The sequence below is a fragment of the Xiphias gladius genome, chromosome 23, assembly GCF_016859285.1.
Source record: "Xiphias gladius isolate SHS-SW01 ecotype Sanya breed wild chromosome 23, ASM1685928v1, whole genome shotgun sequence".
Taxonomy (NCBI): Eukaryota; Metazoa; Chordata; class Actinopteri; order Istiophoriformes; family Xiphiidae; genus Xiphias; species Xiphias gladius.
The window spans coordinates 16,811,019-16,831,748 of record NC_053422.1 but is presented as its reverse complement, the minus strand read 5'-3'; the positions used below and the strand labels follow the sequence as shown (position 1 = coordinate 16,831,748).

The 20,730-nt window shown below is 42.3% G+C and overlaps 3 protein-coding genes across 5 annotated transcripts in view; 2 read left to right on the top strand and 1 right to left on the bottom strand.

Annotated features, from left to right (window-relative positions):
- The first annotated feature begins 2,169 nt into the window (after positions 1–2,169).
- Positions 2,170–5,889, top strand: LOC120785568 (myozenin-2). Its single transcript, XM_040120389.1, has 5 exons — positions 2,170–2,257; positions 3,242–3,405; positions 3,915–4,068; positions 4,695–4,878; positions 5,709–5,889. The coding sequence occupies exons 1-5, from the start codon at positions 2,173–2,175 to the stop codon at positions 5,887–5,889; spliced, it is 768 nt and encodes a 255-aa protein (XP_039976323.1). The 5' UTR covers positions 2,170–2,172.
- Positions 5,890–6,290: 401 nt separating this feature from the next.
- On the bottom strand, positions 6,291–11,898 carry rbm22 (RNA binding motif protein 22). Its single transcript, XM_040119452.1, has 11 exons — positions 11,766–11,898; positions 10,412–10,465; positions 10,277–10,306; positions 10,016–10,148; positions 9,793–9,893; positions 9,048–9,220; positions 8,558–8,758; positions 8,214–8,378; positions 7,740–7,828; positions 7,303–7,431; positions 6,291–7,083 (listed from the first exon to the last, which is right to left on the bottom strand). Exons 1-11 carry the CDS (start codon positions 11,817–11,819, stop codon positions 6,929–6,931), a joined length of 1,284 nt encoding a protein of 427 aa, XP_039975386.1. The 5' UTR covers positions 11,820–11,898; the 3' UTR covers positions 6,291–6,928.
- The window catches only part of ndst1a (N-deacetylase/N-sulfotransferase (heparan glucosaminyl) 1a), a 42,591-nt gene continuing 33,023 nt past the window's right edge, over positions 11,163–20,730 (top strand). For 2 of the 3 annotated variants that reach the window (XM_040119447.1, XM_040119451.1), the window contains exon 1: positions 14,155–14,378. The gene's annotated coding sequence lies outside the window, so the exon portion shown is untranslated. Of the gene's footprint in view, positions 11,512–14,154; positions 14,379–20,730 lie in introns of those variants that run through there. The other variant, XM_040119448.1, reaches the window with a different exon arrangement.

The window sequence follows — 20,730 nt, the reverse complement described above, 5'->3', positions numbered from 1 at the left end:
GCTCAAACTGAGCGCTGTCAAGACAGCCCCCCCAAATGATTGACTTCAAGCAGTCCTCCCTAAGGAACCTGCAAGCAAATAAGAAAAGTTCAGAATGATGACTTTTTCCCTGCTGCAAGCTGAATTTTAATTCATGTAGTTTTCAGAGTTAAGGTATAAAAAGTGGTGCATTGAATATTGCTGCTTTTGCCTTCTCCTGCTCTCAACACTACCTGAACTTCCTCAGACTTGCCAGCCAAATAAGGTTTCATCTGAAGGCCAGCAGTTTTAAAGGTGCCCTAATTACACAAGCCCTTGTGTCTGAATGAGCCTCTATTGTTCTTGTGTCAGCTGTCACGGCCTGGTGGTTGTGCACCTCTCTCTATGTGACATAAACACACTGTGGAAGGCACCTCTCAAACACAGATGACTCCTGTCACAAGAATTTGGCCTATTTTCATTATTGTACTAAAAATCACTGAATTATTAATAGAAGCTTGTCATAATAACTGCGTTTGTATTGAATTGTTATAACCAGTAGGTCTGGATAAAGTGGAAATGACAGATTGATTGTAATGACTAAGGCTCTGTGTGATACAGTACCACACAAAAGCTGAAATTTTCTTTGTCAGAAGAGGGCTACGAACCCAATCTGGTTTGATTTTATAAAGCAAAATTGTTTTTTTTTCTACTAAACAAATACTTGAAAAAACCCTTAATGGACAGCACCTATTCAGCTTCCATTGTGTGTCTGCCGAAGATCTTCTGTGACTCAGGATGACTTCACATTTTCTTTCAGAGGCTGGGAGGCTTCCCACTGGGGGATGGTGGTATTTTGGAGCAGTGCAGGTGCAAAATCGATATCTAATCTCAACAGGGATAAAGAAAAGAAAATGTTTTTTTCCCTCCAGGCTCCTGCTGAGCTCAATGAATCAATTTGTGGGGGGAAAAAGCTGCTTGATAAGAAGACTAATTTGAGTTCACAAAGGGTGACCAAAAATAAAGTTATATAAACTTAACTTAAATATAAACACAAAAAAGGGTTTATGCAGAAATCCCAACTGGAGTTTCTGAGCAGTTCTTAATGAACGAAAACACAAGGGTAAAAACCTTGTATTGTTATTTATTACAATCATTTACACTACTAAGTAACTGAGAGTTATGTAGAATGCCCGTAACTCACAGCAGTGAGAAAGAAAAGGACGTGGAAGGTCTCGTACCATCAGAAACGGAACAGCAAACTGCCGCAGTTTAACCTTGGACCCCAAACTTGAAAACAGAATCACAACCTCTGATTGCAGCAATCATCAATTTTACAGCTTCTCCCGTTAAACTGTCTCTACATGGGAAACACATGGTGGGTGTGTTCGTAAGCAACTTATATATGGCACAGTTGTTACAAAGGTCTTTACAAAAGGGAGAAAAGAAAGAGAGGAAATAGAAATTGTGTTTGTGTGTCTATGCTTGCAGTGGAGAAGTTAGATGCTTGGCCTCTCATATAGCTGTCACTGTCTGGACAGCAGCTGTTAAGAGGCGCACACACACACACGCACACACACACACACACACACACAGAGGGAGCGAGAGAGAGAGAGAGAGGATCAGATTTTTATTCTCAAGAAGGCTTGAGGTCAGGATGTAAATTTTTATACTTGCCCCTTCCCTTAATCACCCCCACCCCCCAACACTCCCTCCATCTATCTTCACTCTCTCAACCCCTCTGCTAAAATAAACTGAGTGAGGTAAGCACTGGAGGCATCCTGGGTTGAGTTTTATACAGACTGCTCCTTCTCTGCTGAGGAGTGTCAGAGCGGAGCGTGGAAGCATCCCAGCTCCAGTACGGGATCAACCACGCAACCATACAGACCAACTCCCGCACCCGACATACAGACCGGCAGGAGACACAGGTAAGGACTAAGCTGGGGGAAGAGTCGGAGTGGAATAATGTAAGCACACTCACTTAACAAAGTGGAGGTGCCCTTAATAAAACTTGTAACTTATGTCAATAAGATATATCTTAGGACCTAGGTTTACAATGTAGAGGAAACCTATAGGAGTGTATCTGTCTTTCTTTTGTCACTAAATCAGAAATTATAGATTATATATTGAAGTAGTGTCATAAAACAAACTACAATTTAGATAAATCCTTTAATTAATAATGAAAATGTCTGCGTCCATCACAGAAAGACAAAAATGATGACGATGAAGTCTGGCCCAAATGACATGACTAGACAGAGGATGTTGCAAGCTAAGGCTCTGTCTAAAGAAGCCAAAGGAGGTGAGTATACTGTGAATGCATTGTTTTTTTTTTCCAGTCTATGTCAGGACTCTGGGACACAGAATTGACATATGCGTACAGAATATTTGGAGGTAAACTGATACACATATTAGTTTTTGTATTGCATCAACAACTGCCATAGTGTGTGATCAAAGCCAGGGCTGTCAGATGATAACTGAACCAAACATCAAAGCGTGTTATTCCACTGCCTGGGGACACATTGAGCGTGGTACACCCAAATCCCTGGAGTGCCAGCAGGGACCATCCCAGTTGCACTGTTTGTTTTCCAGCGCTGCCCGCCAGCTAGGCTTTGAAACCAAGTCCCCTAAACTCAGCAAAATGTGACTCCCACCACTCAATTTTACGCAGGCTGATCAAAGAAAGCTCCTCAAGGGTGGCATATACCCTCTCCTAACACTTATCATGTGCAAGAAAGAGGGCCATCCACTGTTACATTAGTCTTTCATCCAAAGATCCTATTTATATGCCCAGTTACCCACGCAACTCTGGACCACAGCAAACATTACACACCTCTTGACATCATCTCGAGGCTATTTCAGACCCTCCACTGTGCCATGATATAACATGAGAAGAGACCCTGAGCAAAAGCTGTGCAGATACCAACTTAGCGATGCTGCACACGGTTTGGCTTTTTCATATCAGTCCCTTTCAGCTGTTTAAAGTTGACAGAAACAAGAAGATCAGAGGAGACATTATGATTTGCCAAAGGTCCTTATTAGTCAGTGTTACTTTCCTTCTCTTTCCAAATGTCTGGAAGTTGCTGCTATCTTTGCCTTTGCACTAACAACCAAATGTCATGATGTATTTATGCAGGATTAGAGTCACCTGATGCCATGCCACACTGCACAAAAACATGGGGCAAAAGGACTTCTCTAGCCTTATACTGCCATTTTGAAAATGCACAGGGACATTAAATATGATCACTTATTAAAGCACCTCCATTTGTCTGTCATGTTGTGCCAGAGGGTCTGAACCTGGGGAAGAAGATCAGTGTTCCAAAGGATGTGATGATGGAGGAGCTGAATCTTCCCGCTAATCGAGGCTCTCGCATGTTTCAGGAGAGACAGAGGAGAGTCGAGAGGTTCACCCTGGAGAACGCCGCCAATGGTGCTTACAACACTAATAATGTAAGGAATCGACAAACGGCACAAAGCACATGATTCACATCCACTGGGCTAAGTGCACCCTACAAAAATTGTGAACCTGTATTTCTGACATGCAGCAACAGGGATTTAACATCTTGCTACAATAAGGGCATCTGCACAATGGACTGTTTCTTGTAGAGTCATGAAGTTTCTCCGAATTAAATGAGTGAGCGACTATAATACATTTAAGCAGACAGGAATATCCATTACAAATAGTGTCCCTTGTAAGAAGAGATGTTACGGGATACTTGCACTTGGACAACATTGGGGCCATGATGACATCATCATGGTTATTTTTTTCAAACTTCGGAAAAAGCTTCTTTCAGAGCCACAGAAGACATTATACAAGTGTTTACACAGGCAGAGTAGTATCCTCCTAACAAGCAAACCGAACTTCATGTCTAAAATTGGTGGAGTACCACTTTAAAAAAAATGTGTTACAGTATTTGTGGAGTAAATAAATTCACAGAAACTTAACTTTGTTCCTCCAGGTCCATCTTGAGGCCATTCCTCCCGCGCAAATCATCCCAGAGCCACAGGGAGGAAAAGAAAACCAGGCTTTCTCCATCCCTGGTAAGCATAGCCTGGCCATGAACCTACAGAAGACTGTAGCAAAGAAGGGCAGTCCTGACATCCTCGCTCCAGGTAAATGGTGATACACGGTGATGAAAGGAGTGCCACAGACTGCCACAAGCCATAGGACTAGTTCACCACAACACTTGGGCAATGCTATAGTGCCTGGACAAAGCCAGCGCTTGAGCAATGCATGATAGACTGTATCTAACTTTGATCAGCTTGTATTCGTTTTTCATGTGGAAATGTGTTGAGCAAATAAATTGGTTTTATTATTTTCATTGCCAGGAGAGTTGGCAGTTTGTAGGGAGCAATTATCTGTGAGCATCTTTGCTGACTGCTGTTATACGGTCTGACAGAAGGCACTGCTTAAGAGTCTGACTGACAGTGAGCTAAGCTCTGTTTATGATCAGGGATTCACACCGAGATCTAATTACTGTAATTCCTATTGTTGACAGGAGTGACATCAAAGATATTTATATTCATATTAGATCTGTTTGTGCTTTATCAGGGCTTGCTTTTTTTTTTAAATTTACTTACAGGTTTTGTATTGGATTATGCATTTTTCTCAACACAAGAGACCTTCTTTTGCTTACTTTGAATTTAAAACATAAAATTACTCAAAATTAAAGTAACACAGATTTCACTTCACCCATAGTGGTATGTGCCCGCTGACATTAGACTTCTGTTTCTGTCAGGATATTCTGGCCCTCTGAAGGAAATTCCTCATGAGAAGTTCAACACAACAGTAATCCCCAAATCCTACTGCTCCCCATGGAGGGAAGCTTTGGGAAACAATGAAGAGCTCCTGAACGCCCTCAATGCCCAGCTGCCCCAGCTCCCACAAAGGCTACGGCCTGCCAACTACAGGTGCTTCAACAGGTAAAACAGCTTTTCTCCACCTGCTTTACCAGTCACTAATCTGTTCACCCAAATAAATCATGAAGTGCTAAATTCTTTTCAGTTAAAAGCACAGGTATTGAGATCCACCAATCTTCAAATAGACCAAGGAATACATAACCATATTATCTATCACCATCATCTCTTCCCTTGGCTCCGCTTCATGTTTCCACAGTTTGAAATTAATCCAGTCTCTGGCTTGCACCTCCTTGAGTTTGGCTACATGATGGCTATTTTGAACCCTGGCTCTTGAAAGATGATCCACTGGGGGGGTTGCGAGGTGTTAATTCCCCCAGTATGACAGATTACGCACGAAAGTGAATCACCTTTCTCATGGCGCACATGGAACTGCATCACACCAGTGAGGTGGAACAAAGGTTAAGCTTGGGTAGATGGAGAAATAGGGAATATATGAAAGATAACCTCAGACTTTACTCAATTAAGGCTGTCAAATCACACGGTTTCTGCCAGCCAGTCTGGAACTCACGCCCAATGTCGGGATCTGTTTACACCCTTAAGATTATCATGAAATTATGAAGCCTCAATTATATCTGAAGTCAACTACTGGTCAAAGCACAAGTGGAAAAGATTGAGTTCATCATACCCCCCGTTTCCGTCTCCTGTTAACAGGACCTTCAGTTAAAATCAAAGAGATGACCATACTGGGTATCATTTATCATGTAATACTACCCCCCCCCCTTTTTTTTCTCCTCTTAATGGGAAGACGTGAGCAACGTGATACCTAGGGTCATGTTTTACCAGTAACACGATGCACTGAGCCTGCTCTTTAAGGACTCTTCTTTGTTTCCCAGATCTCCCATGCCATTTGGGGGTGCTATGGCCAGCAAGAGGGTGATACCAGTGATTGACTTTGAGGCAGTGGAAACCCAGAACCTGCCCAGCATCGCTCTGGAACGCATGTGCCAACGACCCAGCTTCAACAGAGCACCCAGGGGATGGGGAGTTAACTGCCCTGAATCAAATGAACTATGAAAATGGGCTGATAAGCTAAAGACTAAAGTGCTGACCTATGCTTGCTCCTCTCCTCCTAAAAAGATAGTCCCCCGTTAATCAGTGGGCACTGCAGGAGTGGGTGTGGGGGGCGGGGGGCACACTCTTGCATGATAAAGAAATTTGCTGCTGCTGATCGGTTTGAACAGCTGAGGCAAACTCTGAAAGCTGGAATCAGTTAATTACCACAGTAGAGTCCAGTACATTGCTGCCACAGGTTGATCAGTCCTACCTATTTTTATTTTTTTCTTTCAACCAAACTCAAGTATCTCAATACCTCATTCCCTTCTTCACCATTTCAGTCTCTCTTTTCCTCCCCTAGCCAGACAACACACACACACAACAGTAAATCCTCAGATAAATAATGATGAATGTATGCCCTGTGAGATGATCAATGACAAAATTGAGTCATTTTAATGACAAGTGAAAACAACATACAAAGAAAACCTTACAATAACTAAGTCTTTATGTTGTGAAATTGTAAGATTGTGTCAAATAAAAAAAGAAAAAGTCAATGTAAGTGAAATAGGTTTAAAAATGTTTCTCAGAATTAACCTCCATGTGATACTTTGTACGATGGGACATTTACAATTTTAACCTAAAGTACATATTTTTATATGTACAATGGCTCCAAACACAGGAGCCCTTTAAAAATATATAAACACCGATCACATTGGTCAGTACTCCTATGTTTGAAGTCTTTTAATGGGTTAAATTGCACTGTTTAGATGCTGTTCTGGTACTTTTTAACTGCGAGTACTGATAAAGTCATCTGGTAAGATCCTGGATGTTGTCTCTCCAGACACAGATGGTGCCCCTTCAGTTCATTCACTGCACTCAGGTGCTAAAAATCGGAAGTAAACCTGTAAGAAATAACTGTTTTCTATACAGTGTATTTCTCCAGGAAGAAGTAGTCAGCAGGTTTCAGGCCCACTGACACCATCTGAAGTGAAAGCACCTGACCAGGTTTGACTCAAAGAAAAGAATGACACCTAATCATAGTATGATTTCACTTGTGCAGCTAATCACCATGGCGTGAGCCATGTGCAGCATGGGCACCCATGCGCTGAGGATCCTGGGACGGGTAGTGGATTTGACCAGGAGGTCTCATGCTCATTGGAGGAGGCATAGGTGGAGCCATGGGACCCATGGGGTGAAACATTGGAGGGCCAAAACCTGATTGAGGAGATGAAAAGAAAGAGAATACAGCATTAGGCATCTACCTTTTCTCACTGTTTAAAATCATTTTAATTAAATGTGTAAAAATTAATACCAAAGTTAATACCAATATAAAGTTAAAAGGATTATTTTAATTAGCAAATTTATATTTGATATATATCATATTTTAATATGTATGTGATATAAACTGCATCTGGGTGCAGGTTATACTTTTACCAGGGGGAGGCGGGTTGATGCCTGGAGGTGGGGGCAGAGCAATGTTCATGACAGCAGGAGAGGTGCTAGGGTCCAGATTGAAGTAGTTTGCAGGAGCCTCTTCATCCAAAGATGGTGGTGGAGGAAGAGCTTTAGCACAAAGAGAGACAGTCGGGGAAATCAGTAAAACTATAAACATAGAAGCACACTTCAATAGTAATCCTGGTGTTACATCTTTCCACTCTCAATAGAAATAAGCATTTTTCTATTTCTGCCTGCACAGTTGTCAGTGTATATTACACCAACAGGGTTGAATTAATGATTCAACGATCAAAAGAAAAAGTTCAGAAGTAGACATTAAATACTACTTTAGATTAGACTAACCTCACAGGGCTATGTCCACACACACAGACACACACACAGACACACACAAACTCTGCCTGTGTTTGCAGACTCACCTCCAGGCAGTCCAGGTACGGGATCAAGTCTGGTACCCATCTCGCTGACACCATCTTTGATGCCCTCTTTTCCTCTTGCTGCCTGGGACCTTAAAAAGACAAACCATAAAAGACAAACCAGTGTCTGTAAAAATATTTTAAAGGCACTGCTGTCAGTTTAATCTCTGTTGTGACTGTGATGGTGGTATAACTCCATCCTGTTAATTTCAAACACACTTACTCTCTGAATACTTCTTGGTGTTAATGAACAAATTATCACTATAAAATCTCCATCTCTCCTCCCAAGTGGCTCTGCTTAGTGGAGGTGTATGGAAGCTACAAAATATTAAATCAGGTGGCAGGAGATGCTTTTCGTGGTTGAATCCACACAATGCACAGCTGCATGACCTACTGTTAGTGGATTCAGTGTCAGGAGGTCAGGTTGGAGACAGACACCCTAATGCTTAACCTTTACCATCTTGATCAACTTCTTACCTTCCCCATTTGACAGTGAGCCTCCGTCCATTAATGATCAGTTTGTTGAAGGACTTCTCAGCAGCCATTTCAGCTGCCTGTCGTGTGGCAAACTGGATGAAGGCACACTGCTGCCTCTGGACTATGGTGATGGTGCGAATCTCACCAAACTGGTAAAAGTGACTCCTGCAATAACAGAGAAAAATATAGAACCAAAACACTGGATATAAAAGGTTTAAAATTGTAACAACAGTCAACAGTAATTGTACAGTCAGTGACACTATTATATCTAGAAAATAAGTAAACCCGGTCTTAATGACCACAGGAAGTTGTGCAAGGGCTTGTAATGAAATAGAAATCCTTACTTGAGATCTCCATCTGTGACAGTATCTCCCAAACCCCCTATGTAGAGGGTGGTGATGGACTTGTCCTCTGGTGGGTCCAGGCGGGGCATAGTTGAGGCTCGCTTCAGCAGCTTGTCAGCTACTGGGTCATTGATACCATAGTAACGGTCCTTAATGTTTTGGTCAGCCAGTGGATCATCAGGATCTGTTGGCTTCTCATGCCTGCGTGAAAAAGGAGAACCATAATGAGCAAATGCTGACAGTACAACCACTGTAACAAATATAAGGAAAATACAGTGACTAACCCATAAGAACAAACCAATTGCTATTTTGCCTATGGCAGTAACTACTCAAAAAATAAATGCAAAATTCATGTATTATTTAAAAAAAAAAAAAAAAAAAAGTTCAAGATTAGAAGCAATCAGCTCCACCGTGCACTGTTGAGCCTACATCACCAAGTTTAACCTCTAAGACACAGAAACTATAGCCTGTGTCATGAAGTGCCACTCACCTGTAGGGACACTCTTCCCCTCTCTTACACTCTCCTTTCACCCAGAAGGAGCAGATGTGCGGCCGGTTCCTCTTGTAATATGGTGTTGTACGGGCCAGTTTCAGCAACATATCACTAGAGCTGGTGGCCTTACCTAGCTGACCCACCGGCCGTGTGCCATCTGAATTGGCTATCTGGGAACATAGAGGTCCAAATACACATGAGAGATCAATGACAGACAAATCCCATTTGTAGAAAGTAACATATGTTTTAGGCCTATTTTAGTGAAATTTTATAGGTGAACCAAACCTCTAGCATGGTATTGATGGTTAAAATAAGCATTTACTTCCAGTATATTATTCTTTGTGAAAATAAAGACAAGCTAAACCCTGTTGAAACCTTTCTGCCAACTATTCATCATGACTCTCCTCTCCGTGGACAATACAAATTACTATACGAAACTCAAAAGGAAAACTGCGATGCAGGCATTTTCTTAATGCAAAAATATTCACATATCAGACATATCTAAATTATATAACTCATGCCAATTATATACTTAAAAGACATACACTGTCGGAAAAATAATTACAATAAAAATTGGATTAGACTCCGTTTCACCAGATACTCATTATTTTAGGGATTTGAAACTGGGGACTAAGAAAAGTTATCAGGACATCCCTAAAACTAGGGTTAGCTGTTGTAGCTGTATGAAAATAAGTTTAAAATAGGAAAAACATTTTTTGCTAACATCAGAATACAACTTTACCTCTCTCTCCATGTTCTGTGTGTAGTACTCTTTGTTCACATCTGACTTAGGAACCTCATCTTTAATAGCAAGCCCAGTGTCTCGGACCTGGATAGGCAAACCTGTAAAACAAAAAGTGTGACAAGATGGTTAAACTCACATAGCTATACGCTTCAGCAAACCACAAATGTACACAGGCCAAATTACATTTACAGATTACAAGGAGTCAGTCCCAGAGACTCACCATACTCCAGGTCGAGCAGACATGTCTGACAAACATTCTTCATTTTACTGCAGGTCTGACAGACCTCTGTCTTCTTGAAACGCATTCGTGTCCCTGGACACCATCGGAACACAGTAAAGGGTCGAGCACATATCTGATGGGCAAAGAATGAAAATGTATAAATATTCTTACATGGAACATAGTGATACCACTTTAAGTTAAACTGTGTTGTGTGCTGCATATGTGTGCATCCATGATTTGAAATATGAATACAAAACATACCTTGCATTCTTTCCCGTACTTTTCCTTGGTCTGTAATACAAAGCATGAACAATTTAAATCTGCACACCTTATTTCAATCAACACTATTAAAAAATGGCCCCTATTCATTACAACGACAGAGTAATGCTCACTCACCATACGGATGTAAGGATTTTCTCCTAAACATGTCTGACACAGAATAGGAAAATCCTGGAGGACATAAGAAAACAGATGTTCATTTAGTAAAAAAAAAAAACAAAAAAAACCCCTTAAGTTTCTAAAGCAGAAACTTGGCCTGTTATATGTGTTTCACTTTCTACTCTTGGCATTTTAGCAAAGTTACATGTGTATACAGGGAGTGCAATGGGACCTGCTCACTTCTACTTTCCCATCTGTTGAAGGATGTTGTTTCAGTCCAAGTGCTAGCCGCTGAAAATGACCTTGCCTCAATCCATTCCACTGAGAGCATCAGCCAAACACCTAAATATGAGCAGCTCTTGTGGCACAAACGTCAACTACATAGTCTAGGGTTCCAAAGTTTATATTCTAGTGTCCCGATAAAACCAACATTGGCCAAAGGCCCTGTTGTGCCAAACCTCAAGAGAGGAAACTGATTTGTTGCCTTATATAGTATGGTTAGGGACTTTTTTAAGGTGGTTCAAAAATACAGTTGTTTGATGACACTGAAAAGTGACAACTTAAACTTGGCTCAAATGCTAGGTTACATCAGTTTGCTAGTTTTCCAATACAATGACCGTTTTGTGTATAAGATGACCGGAAAACAACACTAATGGTTCAAATGGCAAACAGACATCTGTTTATAGAACTGGGAGCTGTTTATAACACAGTGGACGGTTCTTCTGATATTTCCATGAGGGGGAGGACAAGTTATGATATACTCGTCAAACAATGAGGTTTGGTCCTTTTCTCTGGCCGCCTTCTAAGCTACATTTGCATCTTTTTGAGTTAAAACTGTCAAGGCCAAAATCCAACACAACGGGAGATAACATGGTGCTGTGTAGGACCGGTTCGGTTCTGCATATACCAGTTATGAGTTGAAATTGTTGGCCAGTTACTTGACGTAGCTTCGTTTTATTATTGTTAGCCTGCAAGTGCTAGCCCTGATTAGCTTCTACGGCTAACAATGGCATAACACACGTTTAGATTTACGAGACCGAGATAGCTTATTTTGAGCACAATCCTGGGTGATATCGTCCAACGTCTGTAGCTCATTGCTGCTGTATCCAGAGGAAATGGTAATATATATATATATTTATTTTTTTTTACAAATTATCGCTAACATTGTAGCTAACGCCGACATGCTAAGAATCTAGCACCCACGCTTCTACTACTAGCTAGCGGAAGGTTAACTAGCTATTAGGCAAACCTGCCGTGTTAGTGGCAAGCAGGCCAGTTTTGCAATCATGTTAGCTCCTGGAATGTAACTGGAAATTGGTGTGTTTTAGTCGTACTCCCTGCCCCTTAACACTGTATTGCCGATTAAACGTACCGCGTCTTCCCAGTTCTGTCTATTGTAAGTGTTCGATCCCAGGGACGTCGCCATTTTGCAGAGTGCGAGCCAAACGGGCCAAACAACGCGAGTGTCCGTCCACAATGCACCGCGCCAGAGAGCCACGTTTCCCCTTAGGGTGTCGCCCTATTTCAAGATAACCCACTTAAGAAAAAGCAACACATTCAAATAAGTAGTAATACTGGCTGTATGTCAAAGGTAACTCTGGCACCGGCAGCTTAGGTGTAAAGATGATTTTGTAACTGTGTGCAATGAAGCACTATTTTCATGTACGTGTACTTTACTTGAGTATTACATTTGATACTACCTTATACTTCTTCTCCACTTTATTTCAGAAGAAAATATTCTTTCATTTTTTCCCCGCTAAATTTATTGGACATCAGTTACTTTTGCCTTTGCAGTTTCAGATTTACATACAAAGCATACGGTAATCTCATAAAATATGCATTGTTCTTAAATAAACGTATAATGTAGTCAAAATCAGCTCCACTGACCATTGACAATATTGAAAATATTAATGCGGAATGCATCAGTAATAATAATCCTAGATTTTATATTGTAACCTATGGAAAGGAGTCACTCTGCATACTGAGTAATTTTACGTTTATTAATTTATTTGCTTAATTTTAAACAATTAATTAATTTTAAAATAAGATTTTAATGCAGGAATTTTACTTGTAACCGAGTAATAAATTGTGGTACTGCAACTCATTCTTAGGTATAGGGTGTGTGCACTATTTCCACCACTGCGTGTGTGAGTGAGAGACAGACAGACTGATTGGCTGGTGTGTGCAAGCTTTTATAAGCCAATAGTGTAGTCCACTTACAGTTTATCTATCCACCTGTTCCGATTCAGGTCAGGGTGTCTTTTCCGTGTGAAACTCCAATTAGTGGGGCAAAGGATGTTTGAGATAACGGATGGGCATTAAGCCTCTAATGTTTATTTAAGGTCAGGGTGAGGCTGTGGAGTCAAGGGACAAGGATTAGACACAGGCCTGAAGAGCTGGCAACTCTTTCATAGTGCAGCTGCCACTCATTAGGTCATAAAAGAAAGTCTTCTGTACTTTTAGACTACTGCCATGTGGAAAAAAAACAAACATCTCTATTCTCTTCCGTTGTTTCTGATGTATGAGTCAGATGCTTTGACTTCGGGGGTATAATCAGCCTCATTTGCTCCTCAGCTAGGTGACACAGATCATTGATCAACAGTTGCTCCTGTGATCGTATTTCTGCGAGAAAAGATTAAAACGCAACCTCTACTGGCCTCCTCCTCCTCCTCATGTGTCTTTCGAAGCCAAGCACAGTCTGAGTCTTGCTCTGTTTTTAGTGGGACACCAAAGTAAACCTTCTGGGCATCGCCTTCTTTGTCTTAATGAGTCGTGTGACCCTGTCTCCTCTATCATGTGATGTGGATGAGACAGCCAAAGCTGTTTTGAAGGACGGCTTTGTCTCGGATTTAGCCACTCTGTAATCAAAATCACCAACCTCATGAGTCACAAGGTCAGGGGTTTTGTAGGTGTACTACTACATCACAGCTGCTCCACGTTTCAGAGCTCCTTTCAAAGAAATTTTATTCTTAGAGTGGTGTCGATGGTTCTGACAGTGTTATACTGTATGCTCCTGTACGGTACACTGAGACAATAGTTTTAATTGAGGTATATTTCCTGTATTATTGTTCATTTATGATTCAATTAATATTTCTTGTTCATTTATAGGCTATTTGTTGTCCTCAATCTACTTTTGTTGTTCATTCTCGGTAGCAATAATCATTTAGAGATATTCTATCAGAAATATTACCCTCAAAAGATGTTTGAAATATGCCTTAAAAGTGTTGCACGGTATCAGAAAATGACATGTCTCTAGAGGAATTATAGCAAAGCATGAGTACCACAAGGCCACTATGATTGAGTACTATGAGCGATGATAATATTTCTTATCGGAAAATTGGAGTGATGTATTATTAGGAAACTGATTTAATTTAAAAAAACCATTGATGCAAAACTGATGATACATATAAGAAAAGGACTACATTTTGCACGGACTCACGTTGTGTAATCTGCATGATGTGGTGACTAATCAAAATCATCACGACTGCCCCTGAGCTCCTGTTCCTAAGAAACATGAATCATTAAAAAAAAACCAAAAAACTTTCGGGATAAATCCTATATCACCGCACAATTCAATTCCGAGTAGGGTAATAACACAGAGCACAACGAGGCCGCTCTAATCGCACTACTGAAGAGCACGGATGCAGATAAGCCCCTGCAGAAATATGATCGCACAGTGATTTCTTTCAGGAGTTGTGTAGCATGCGTGTATGCGCATATCAGAGGCGAGAGAGTGCCGCGCTGGCGCCTCCTGTCGACAGTTATGGGCCACTGCCGGTGCACAGAGCTGCAGAAAGAGAGGGGCATTCTCAGATTTCCCGATTTCTCCCAGCCGAGTCCGCTGTGCCGCTTCCACATCACGGCCGACAGCTAACCGAAACGACGACGACGACGACGACGACCACTATATGCGCCCAGCGCGCTTCAATCCCGCATTCAACCCAGCCGGCCTGCGTTGTCCCGAAACCACCCAGACTCAGACAGGGTGAGTACATCCACACAACACAAGTCTCCGTCGCGGGTGTTTTCGCACGCTCGGTACTCGACCGAGGGACCGCCGCTCGGTCTCCCAGGCCGGGCTAGTGAGTGTTGTCTGGCGCAGACGGAGAATGAGGCCAGTTTTTCGGCCTGACCCCCCCTCCCTGGCTGGAAACATAATATGATATAGTGGAGGCTCGGTGCAGCTTTTCAGCTCGTCCGTGTGGCAGCGGAGAGGGGAGGCTAGCGTTATTGTTGAAGCGGGTCACGTCGAAGTTTGTGCTCAGGATAGAGCTGTGTCCGGCCGCTCTGCTCTGTGGTTCGATATCGGAATTCCTTTATCCAGCCGGATCCCGTAATGCGGTCCGGTACCAACTTGTTTTTGTAACTTTGTAGCAGCCGCGATGCGTGGAGTCTTATCAAATGCTCGCCTCAAGTTAGCTTTGACAAGTCAGCATCAAACTGGCAAATTTACCCACATATGCCAAGCCTTGCGATGATAAGGCCAAACGATCTTCTGCGCAAATTACAATTAAAAGGTCGATACGACTGTCTGCCACCTAATATAACAGCAGTGCACATGACAAGAGGTGGCAGATCACCGCGGGAATGCAACGATTGCCTTAACATTACTTAGGATTTCGGGCAACTTGGGATCATTATCAGCACTGATGACATGCTGTGCTATGGCAAGATTCATCAGAATATTATGTAGGAATCCTCTGCAGGCTGATTATTGCAAATATTGCTCCTCGTTGAATTTTTCGAGGACACTTTGGGGGGCACCGTCTGAAGAGATGCCTTCAATTTTAATAGTTTAAATATGTAGTTTTTATGTGGCTTGGTGGCTGCTGCAAAGTGCACCAGTCACGCAGTGTTTATTCTTCAATAAGATCTGTCTTTACTGTATGAGGCTGCTTTGTGGTGTGAGATAGAGCAAATGTCTGCCCCCCCCCCCCCAAGATAGCTGCATCTAGTAAATGTTATAAACACTTGACTTGATCTGTAGAGGGGAAAAAAAAAAAAAGGGGCAGTCCAGACCTGCCTGAAATCTGTTGCCTTGGGGTGTACACGCGTGCAGGCGTGCACCTATGTGAGTAAGAGATTACTAAAGGAGAATGACTCACGCTCAGAATGTATTTGGCAAAGTCATGAGGACTTTCCCTGCATTTCGCCTCAGCTGCAGAAGACATTCTTGTAACTGAAAAGTGCTGTCCCTCTGGTTTTATGTATCATGAGATTTATTTCACCAGTGCTTCACATTTTTTTGCTGTTCCCAAGCCATGTGTTGTTTATCACATGTTCCACCCCGCATCCACACGAAAAAAAAAAAAAAAAAAACTGTAGGGCTTATTCCATTTGCAGATTAGATAAAAAAGGAGTGTGGTTGCTGTCATTTGTTTGTCAAATTTGTGGCGAGCTGAACCTTAAGTTGCATTCTATTTATCCACGCCAACTGTTTGTCTGGTTGTTCTAACCCTCCATCTGACTGCTCCCACTGGCTGCCAAACATGCTGTGATCTAACACTTTCAGCTGATGAGGGCTGCCACTGCTGCCGCAGCCATTTGATCATATATAAGCATCTCTTCACTTAGATATGTCTCTGAAATGCTGCGACTGGGTTACAAAGCCTACACATAGTGGTTGATAAAATACCGTAGGCGCGATAGTATATGACAGATCGCGTCACCAAGCAGTGTTTGGCTGCTTATCATAATGAAACATCATCACAGACATTTCATCATTTTAGATTTTAGGCTTGAATGGGGAACAGTGAGAGGAGCGTTGTTTGTTGTCAATCCTAGCTTTGATTGCTTTATTGCTACTTATCTCCACGCAGAGAGGATGAAAATTTAATTGTAATGCAGTAACTATACCATCACATTCAATGCTACACAAGGTGACTGTAGGGAACGGCGGTGCCCAAACAACATGCCATCTCTTGTATTTTTCCATGTCAGTGCCGCTTGTAGCCACTCTGAGTGTATGGGGGGGCAGACCTCTCTTTAGAGTGGGGCAGACGTCAGGCATCTTTCCAACCCCCCCCCCCCAAAAAAAAAGCCTCTCTGCTGGCTATAAGCACGGCTTTGTGCCACAGTACTCCCTATGGCTCTTCTCATTCGTATACTACTACAACACCTCTGACTCCAAAAGATACTGGAATCTACAACTGGAAGTGTATCCAAAATAGCCTGCAGACACACTCAGTTGTTTCCCCATTAAGCCAAGTTTTTGGATTAATATGCCAGAATGCAAGAGACAGATCGTACCATTGTAGCTTGTGAAGTAATGAGTTTGTGTTGAGGTGCCTTTTTCTGCCTGGAATGTGGCTCTGGCATTTTTTGGCTTAGGCTGTGCTATCGTGAGGGGTATTGGAGAGCAGGAGCAGAGTAAATACATTTACACAGCACAGCACAACCAAGTATTAGCAAATGATCCGATAGCATCTGTAATCCTCAGGAAAACCTGGAGAGTTGTTTTTGAATAGTGCTAGCCTCCATCAGATAGTTGGCAGGCACCGGGGGTGTCCACATGTGTGGCTGGCTGGCTAGGCTAGCGGCCCGGCTGAATGCTACAGTATGCAGGCAGATCAGATTACTGAACGATTAGCCACGGCCTCCTATCCCCGGCCCAGGGAAATGATTTTCCACTGTCATAATTCCCAAGACTGAATTATGCAGGCTAGTGACTCGGAGATACTCAATACTACAGGCCTGACTGTATGGCATAACTGTTGCTCACTGGAGAGGGGAGATAGGTTGAGAGTGGTTGTACCTCTGGTGCACTAGGACAAAATAGTTTTCCGTTTATAATTTCTAGTATAGCTCTAGTGCTTACTCTCAAGTATGGAAGGTAGTGTGACCCAGCATCAACAGTGGTTGGGCAAAGGATAGCATTCATTGTGATGTTTACTCTTTAGCTGGGACTTTGAAATAAAGGAGGCAGCAGAAACGGTCCTGAAACTCTAAACTGCCCCTCACATGTCCTTCTATTGTGTGATGTACATCAAAAATGTGAGCACGTTAGATGGGCAATGAGGCGGTGTAAATCAAGCAGGCCTCTAGTGGAATTTTGCTGAATGGAAAGATAGTTGAAGAGAGAGAGAGGGCGGGGTGGGGGGCTTGGTGGTGGAGGTAGGACCATGTTTCCAAGGTGCTTACCCCCTGAGGCAGGAATCTGATACATTCCAGAGGCTCCTGTATCTAGACGAATAATGGTGACTAGGGTGTAGCGTTTCATCAGGTGACACATGATTGGAGCAAAAGTGCTGGGAAAATAAGAGCTATGTCATTGGCTCAGTGGTAGCCGGCTCTGGTTGCCTGAGGGATCAAGAAGTATGCCAGAAGAGCAGGACAGGTTATGTGAGATGTGGATTTATCCCCAGCAGAAGACAGCCTGGGCTTTATTACCCCCAAGCCACCGTTTGGATACAGACATTTTATTTCATTTTAGGCATTTAGGTGCAGACTCTGATCTTGAACAAGTTAAAATGAACGACACATTAGGAAAACCCACAATTGTCTTTGGTACATTATCCTCCATTGTATTCTGATTAGGACCACAGTGGCAGTTTCATTTAATAAGAATTGGCACTTAGATGACTCAAAAAAGTCATAAGATCCTGCTTGGCTAGTCTCTAGACAAGTTACGACTTGAAGCTGTTTTCTAGGTGGATGAATTTCTGAGGACTCTATGACATTGGTCTTCATATGACAATTTACAAATTCGCCTGGGTCTAGATCAACACCTGTGATGATACAGTATCAGCAACCCAATCTGTGGGGTTTAATTCACTTCTTGGAGTGGAGTTTTCAACCCCAGAAATTTGTGCTCCCCAGCTCTTAAGCTAAAAGCTATTTTTTACTGCTGACACAGAAAAATGCCCTGTTTTATTTAGTGGTCAAAAAACAAGCTGTCGGGTGTTAATGGACTTCACCTCAGCCATTCCGGCGGATCCTTGGGGTACAGCACGTTCATACACTTAGCAAGGGAGCTCTCGGTACTGGTCTGTTAATGAAGCCATTTTCAGAGATGGAGAGATGCAGTAATGGGAACGCACCACTTCACTGCAGGATATTCTAACCCTGTCCTCATCATAAGTGGTATCAGTCATCGGATATGATTTTTTTTTTTTCTCCTTTGTCCATTAAACCATTCAGAAGCCTCTTTTTCAGGAACAGAGTTGGAGATATGTGTGTTTGCTACCTTGGTGTTGCATTGAGACATACATACTATTTATACTGAGAAAACTCTGAGCATGTTGTATTGGGGTCAGCGTTTTTTACTATTACCAAAAAACAGAAAATCTGTGACGAAGGCTGTTCTGTCAACATATGTGTAAATGTTACTGTCAGTCTGTTGAAGTGTTAGACATTAGCCTGACATCATGGACCTCTGGCTTGGTGCTAAAAGCTCTCTGATATGAGCGTGGAGGGCAGACAGGTGGAGGGGAGGTGGGGTCTGTCTGTTTACCCACTTGTCTGTTGGTCTCGGTTTGGTCTGTCTGCGCCACAGATAAATGCTGTCACCTTCTGTAGAACTGATATGTATACGCCAACACTCATGCAAGCCTGAAGTTGTATACAGTGTTATTGTATATACAGTAGTATTAACCAGACTTAAATGGAAAGTCTGAGCTTTTTGCATATTTATCATTAAGAACCAAATTCTATTAAAGTACACATGAGAATTTAGAGTGTAATTGGAATTGGAAGGTTTCTTAGTTTAATATTTAAACAGATATTTTGAGACATAAGGAAACAATACTTTGCGCAATTTCAGGCGTTTTATTGTATATTATAAATGATATCTTGCTTAAAAACACACCTAACTTTTCCCATGTGCAGTGTTTATATTCTCAGTATCATATCAGTCATGTTCAAAATATACATTCAGTTAACTTAACACTTAACAGTTTATTAGGTACACCTGAAGGTTATGATATTCAATTTTTGTTCAAACTGAAGTTTGAGGGAGGTGGTGATTCAACTATACAATCATTTTAGAGGCTACAGTTTGTGGTGCTGTTCAATACTGAGAGGTGTTTCTAATATGTATCAATGACGGTAGACAACATATTAAAAACGTCTTTGTATAGTGTAATACAATACAAGAGCCCCGAAACAGCCTCTAAAAATGACTGTAAAGTCATGTTGAGATGTTCTGTTAGATGTGAATTAGTTTTATATAAATGCACCTTTTAACTGACAACTAGGCTCGCACTATTTGACTGTTCTTCCCGATGCTTAAACAAGATCACAGCTGTGGCCTGATGCCGTCAGGAAACCCATATTCAGTGTTTACCAGCTAGAGGTTGTGTTTACCGCGCATGTCATGATCAGCAGTGATATTGTGAAGAAAGTGAGGAGCGAACACATACACAAGGTCACATAGAGGTTTCACAATTTGTTTGTTAGCTTGCGATGATAAAGACTGTTGTTATCCAAGACAACAGTACAACAATAAAAACAGGCACGTCTGTGACATGCTCTCTCTGTTCACTGTCCTGATGCTTGAGAGAAAATCAGGCCAGAGCATTATGGCATCCCACCAGGACAACATTACTGAGTAAACTTAACAGGGCATCTGGTGCCCAGTGCCCCTGTTCTCTTCTCTTTTCCCTCTCTCCCCAGTCTCTTAGCCCCAATGCAGACAATGCCACCACACCACAGCAAGTCATCTGGTGTCCAGTCGGCTTCCATCTGTGAGTGCATTTGGCTTTCCTGCAAACAAAGCTTTGTGGCATGCAAACGTCCTCCGCTATATCTAAACAGCTCAGCCCTGCTATCGAGTTTAATCTTTGGGTGGAAACTATGAGTGCATTGCCAGAGTTATGGGTCATCTCCATTTCAATTCATTAAATTGTATCGAGGCATTGAGAATCCACCTTAACAAACTGACCTCAGCTGATGGCATACCTCCTCTCCATTTTGAATTGCTGAGGTGGAAAGAATTGTAATGGTGCCGACCCAAGGTTTAGCTGCTGGCAGCTCCAAGTGTATCCCTCCACTGATCCGAGGTGGTGTTGTGTCTGCCCAGCCTGCTGTCTCTCATCCATCCTGGGTGGTAGAGAAGTGTGTGTGTGTTGGTGTTTGTGTGTACGCCTGTCCCTGTCTGTGGAGGACAGGTGTTGGTAACCCAGAGGTCAGTCCACATGCAGCTGGGGCACCTAGACAGGAGGATGGCTGGAGACTGCAAATGACAGCAGGATGAATGAGCTTGTTTTGCCAGGTTTTGGCCAGTGTTGTTCAGAGGGTGGGTGCAGCTTCAAACGGGGTCAGTTGTGACGGTCAGGTGGTGTAACGGCTGGATGCTTGCAGTGGGACTTGGAACAGCCACAAGCATTTGGTCCATACAG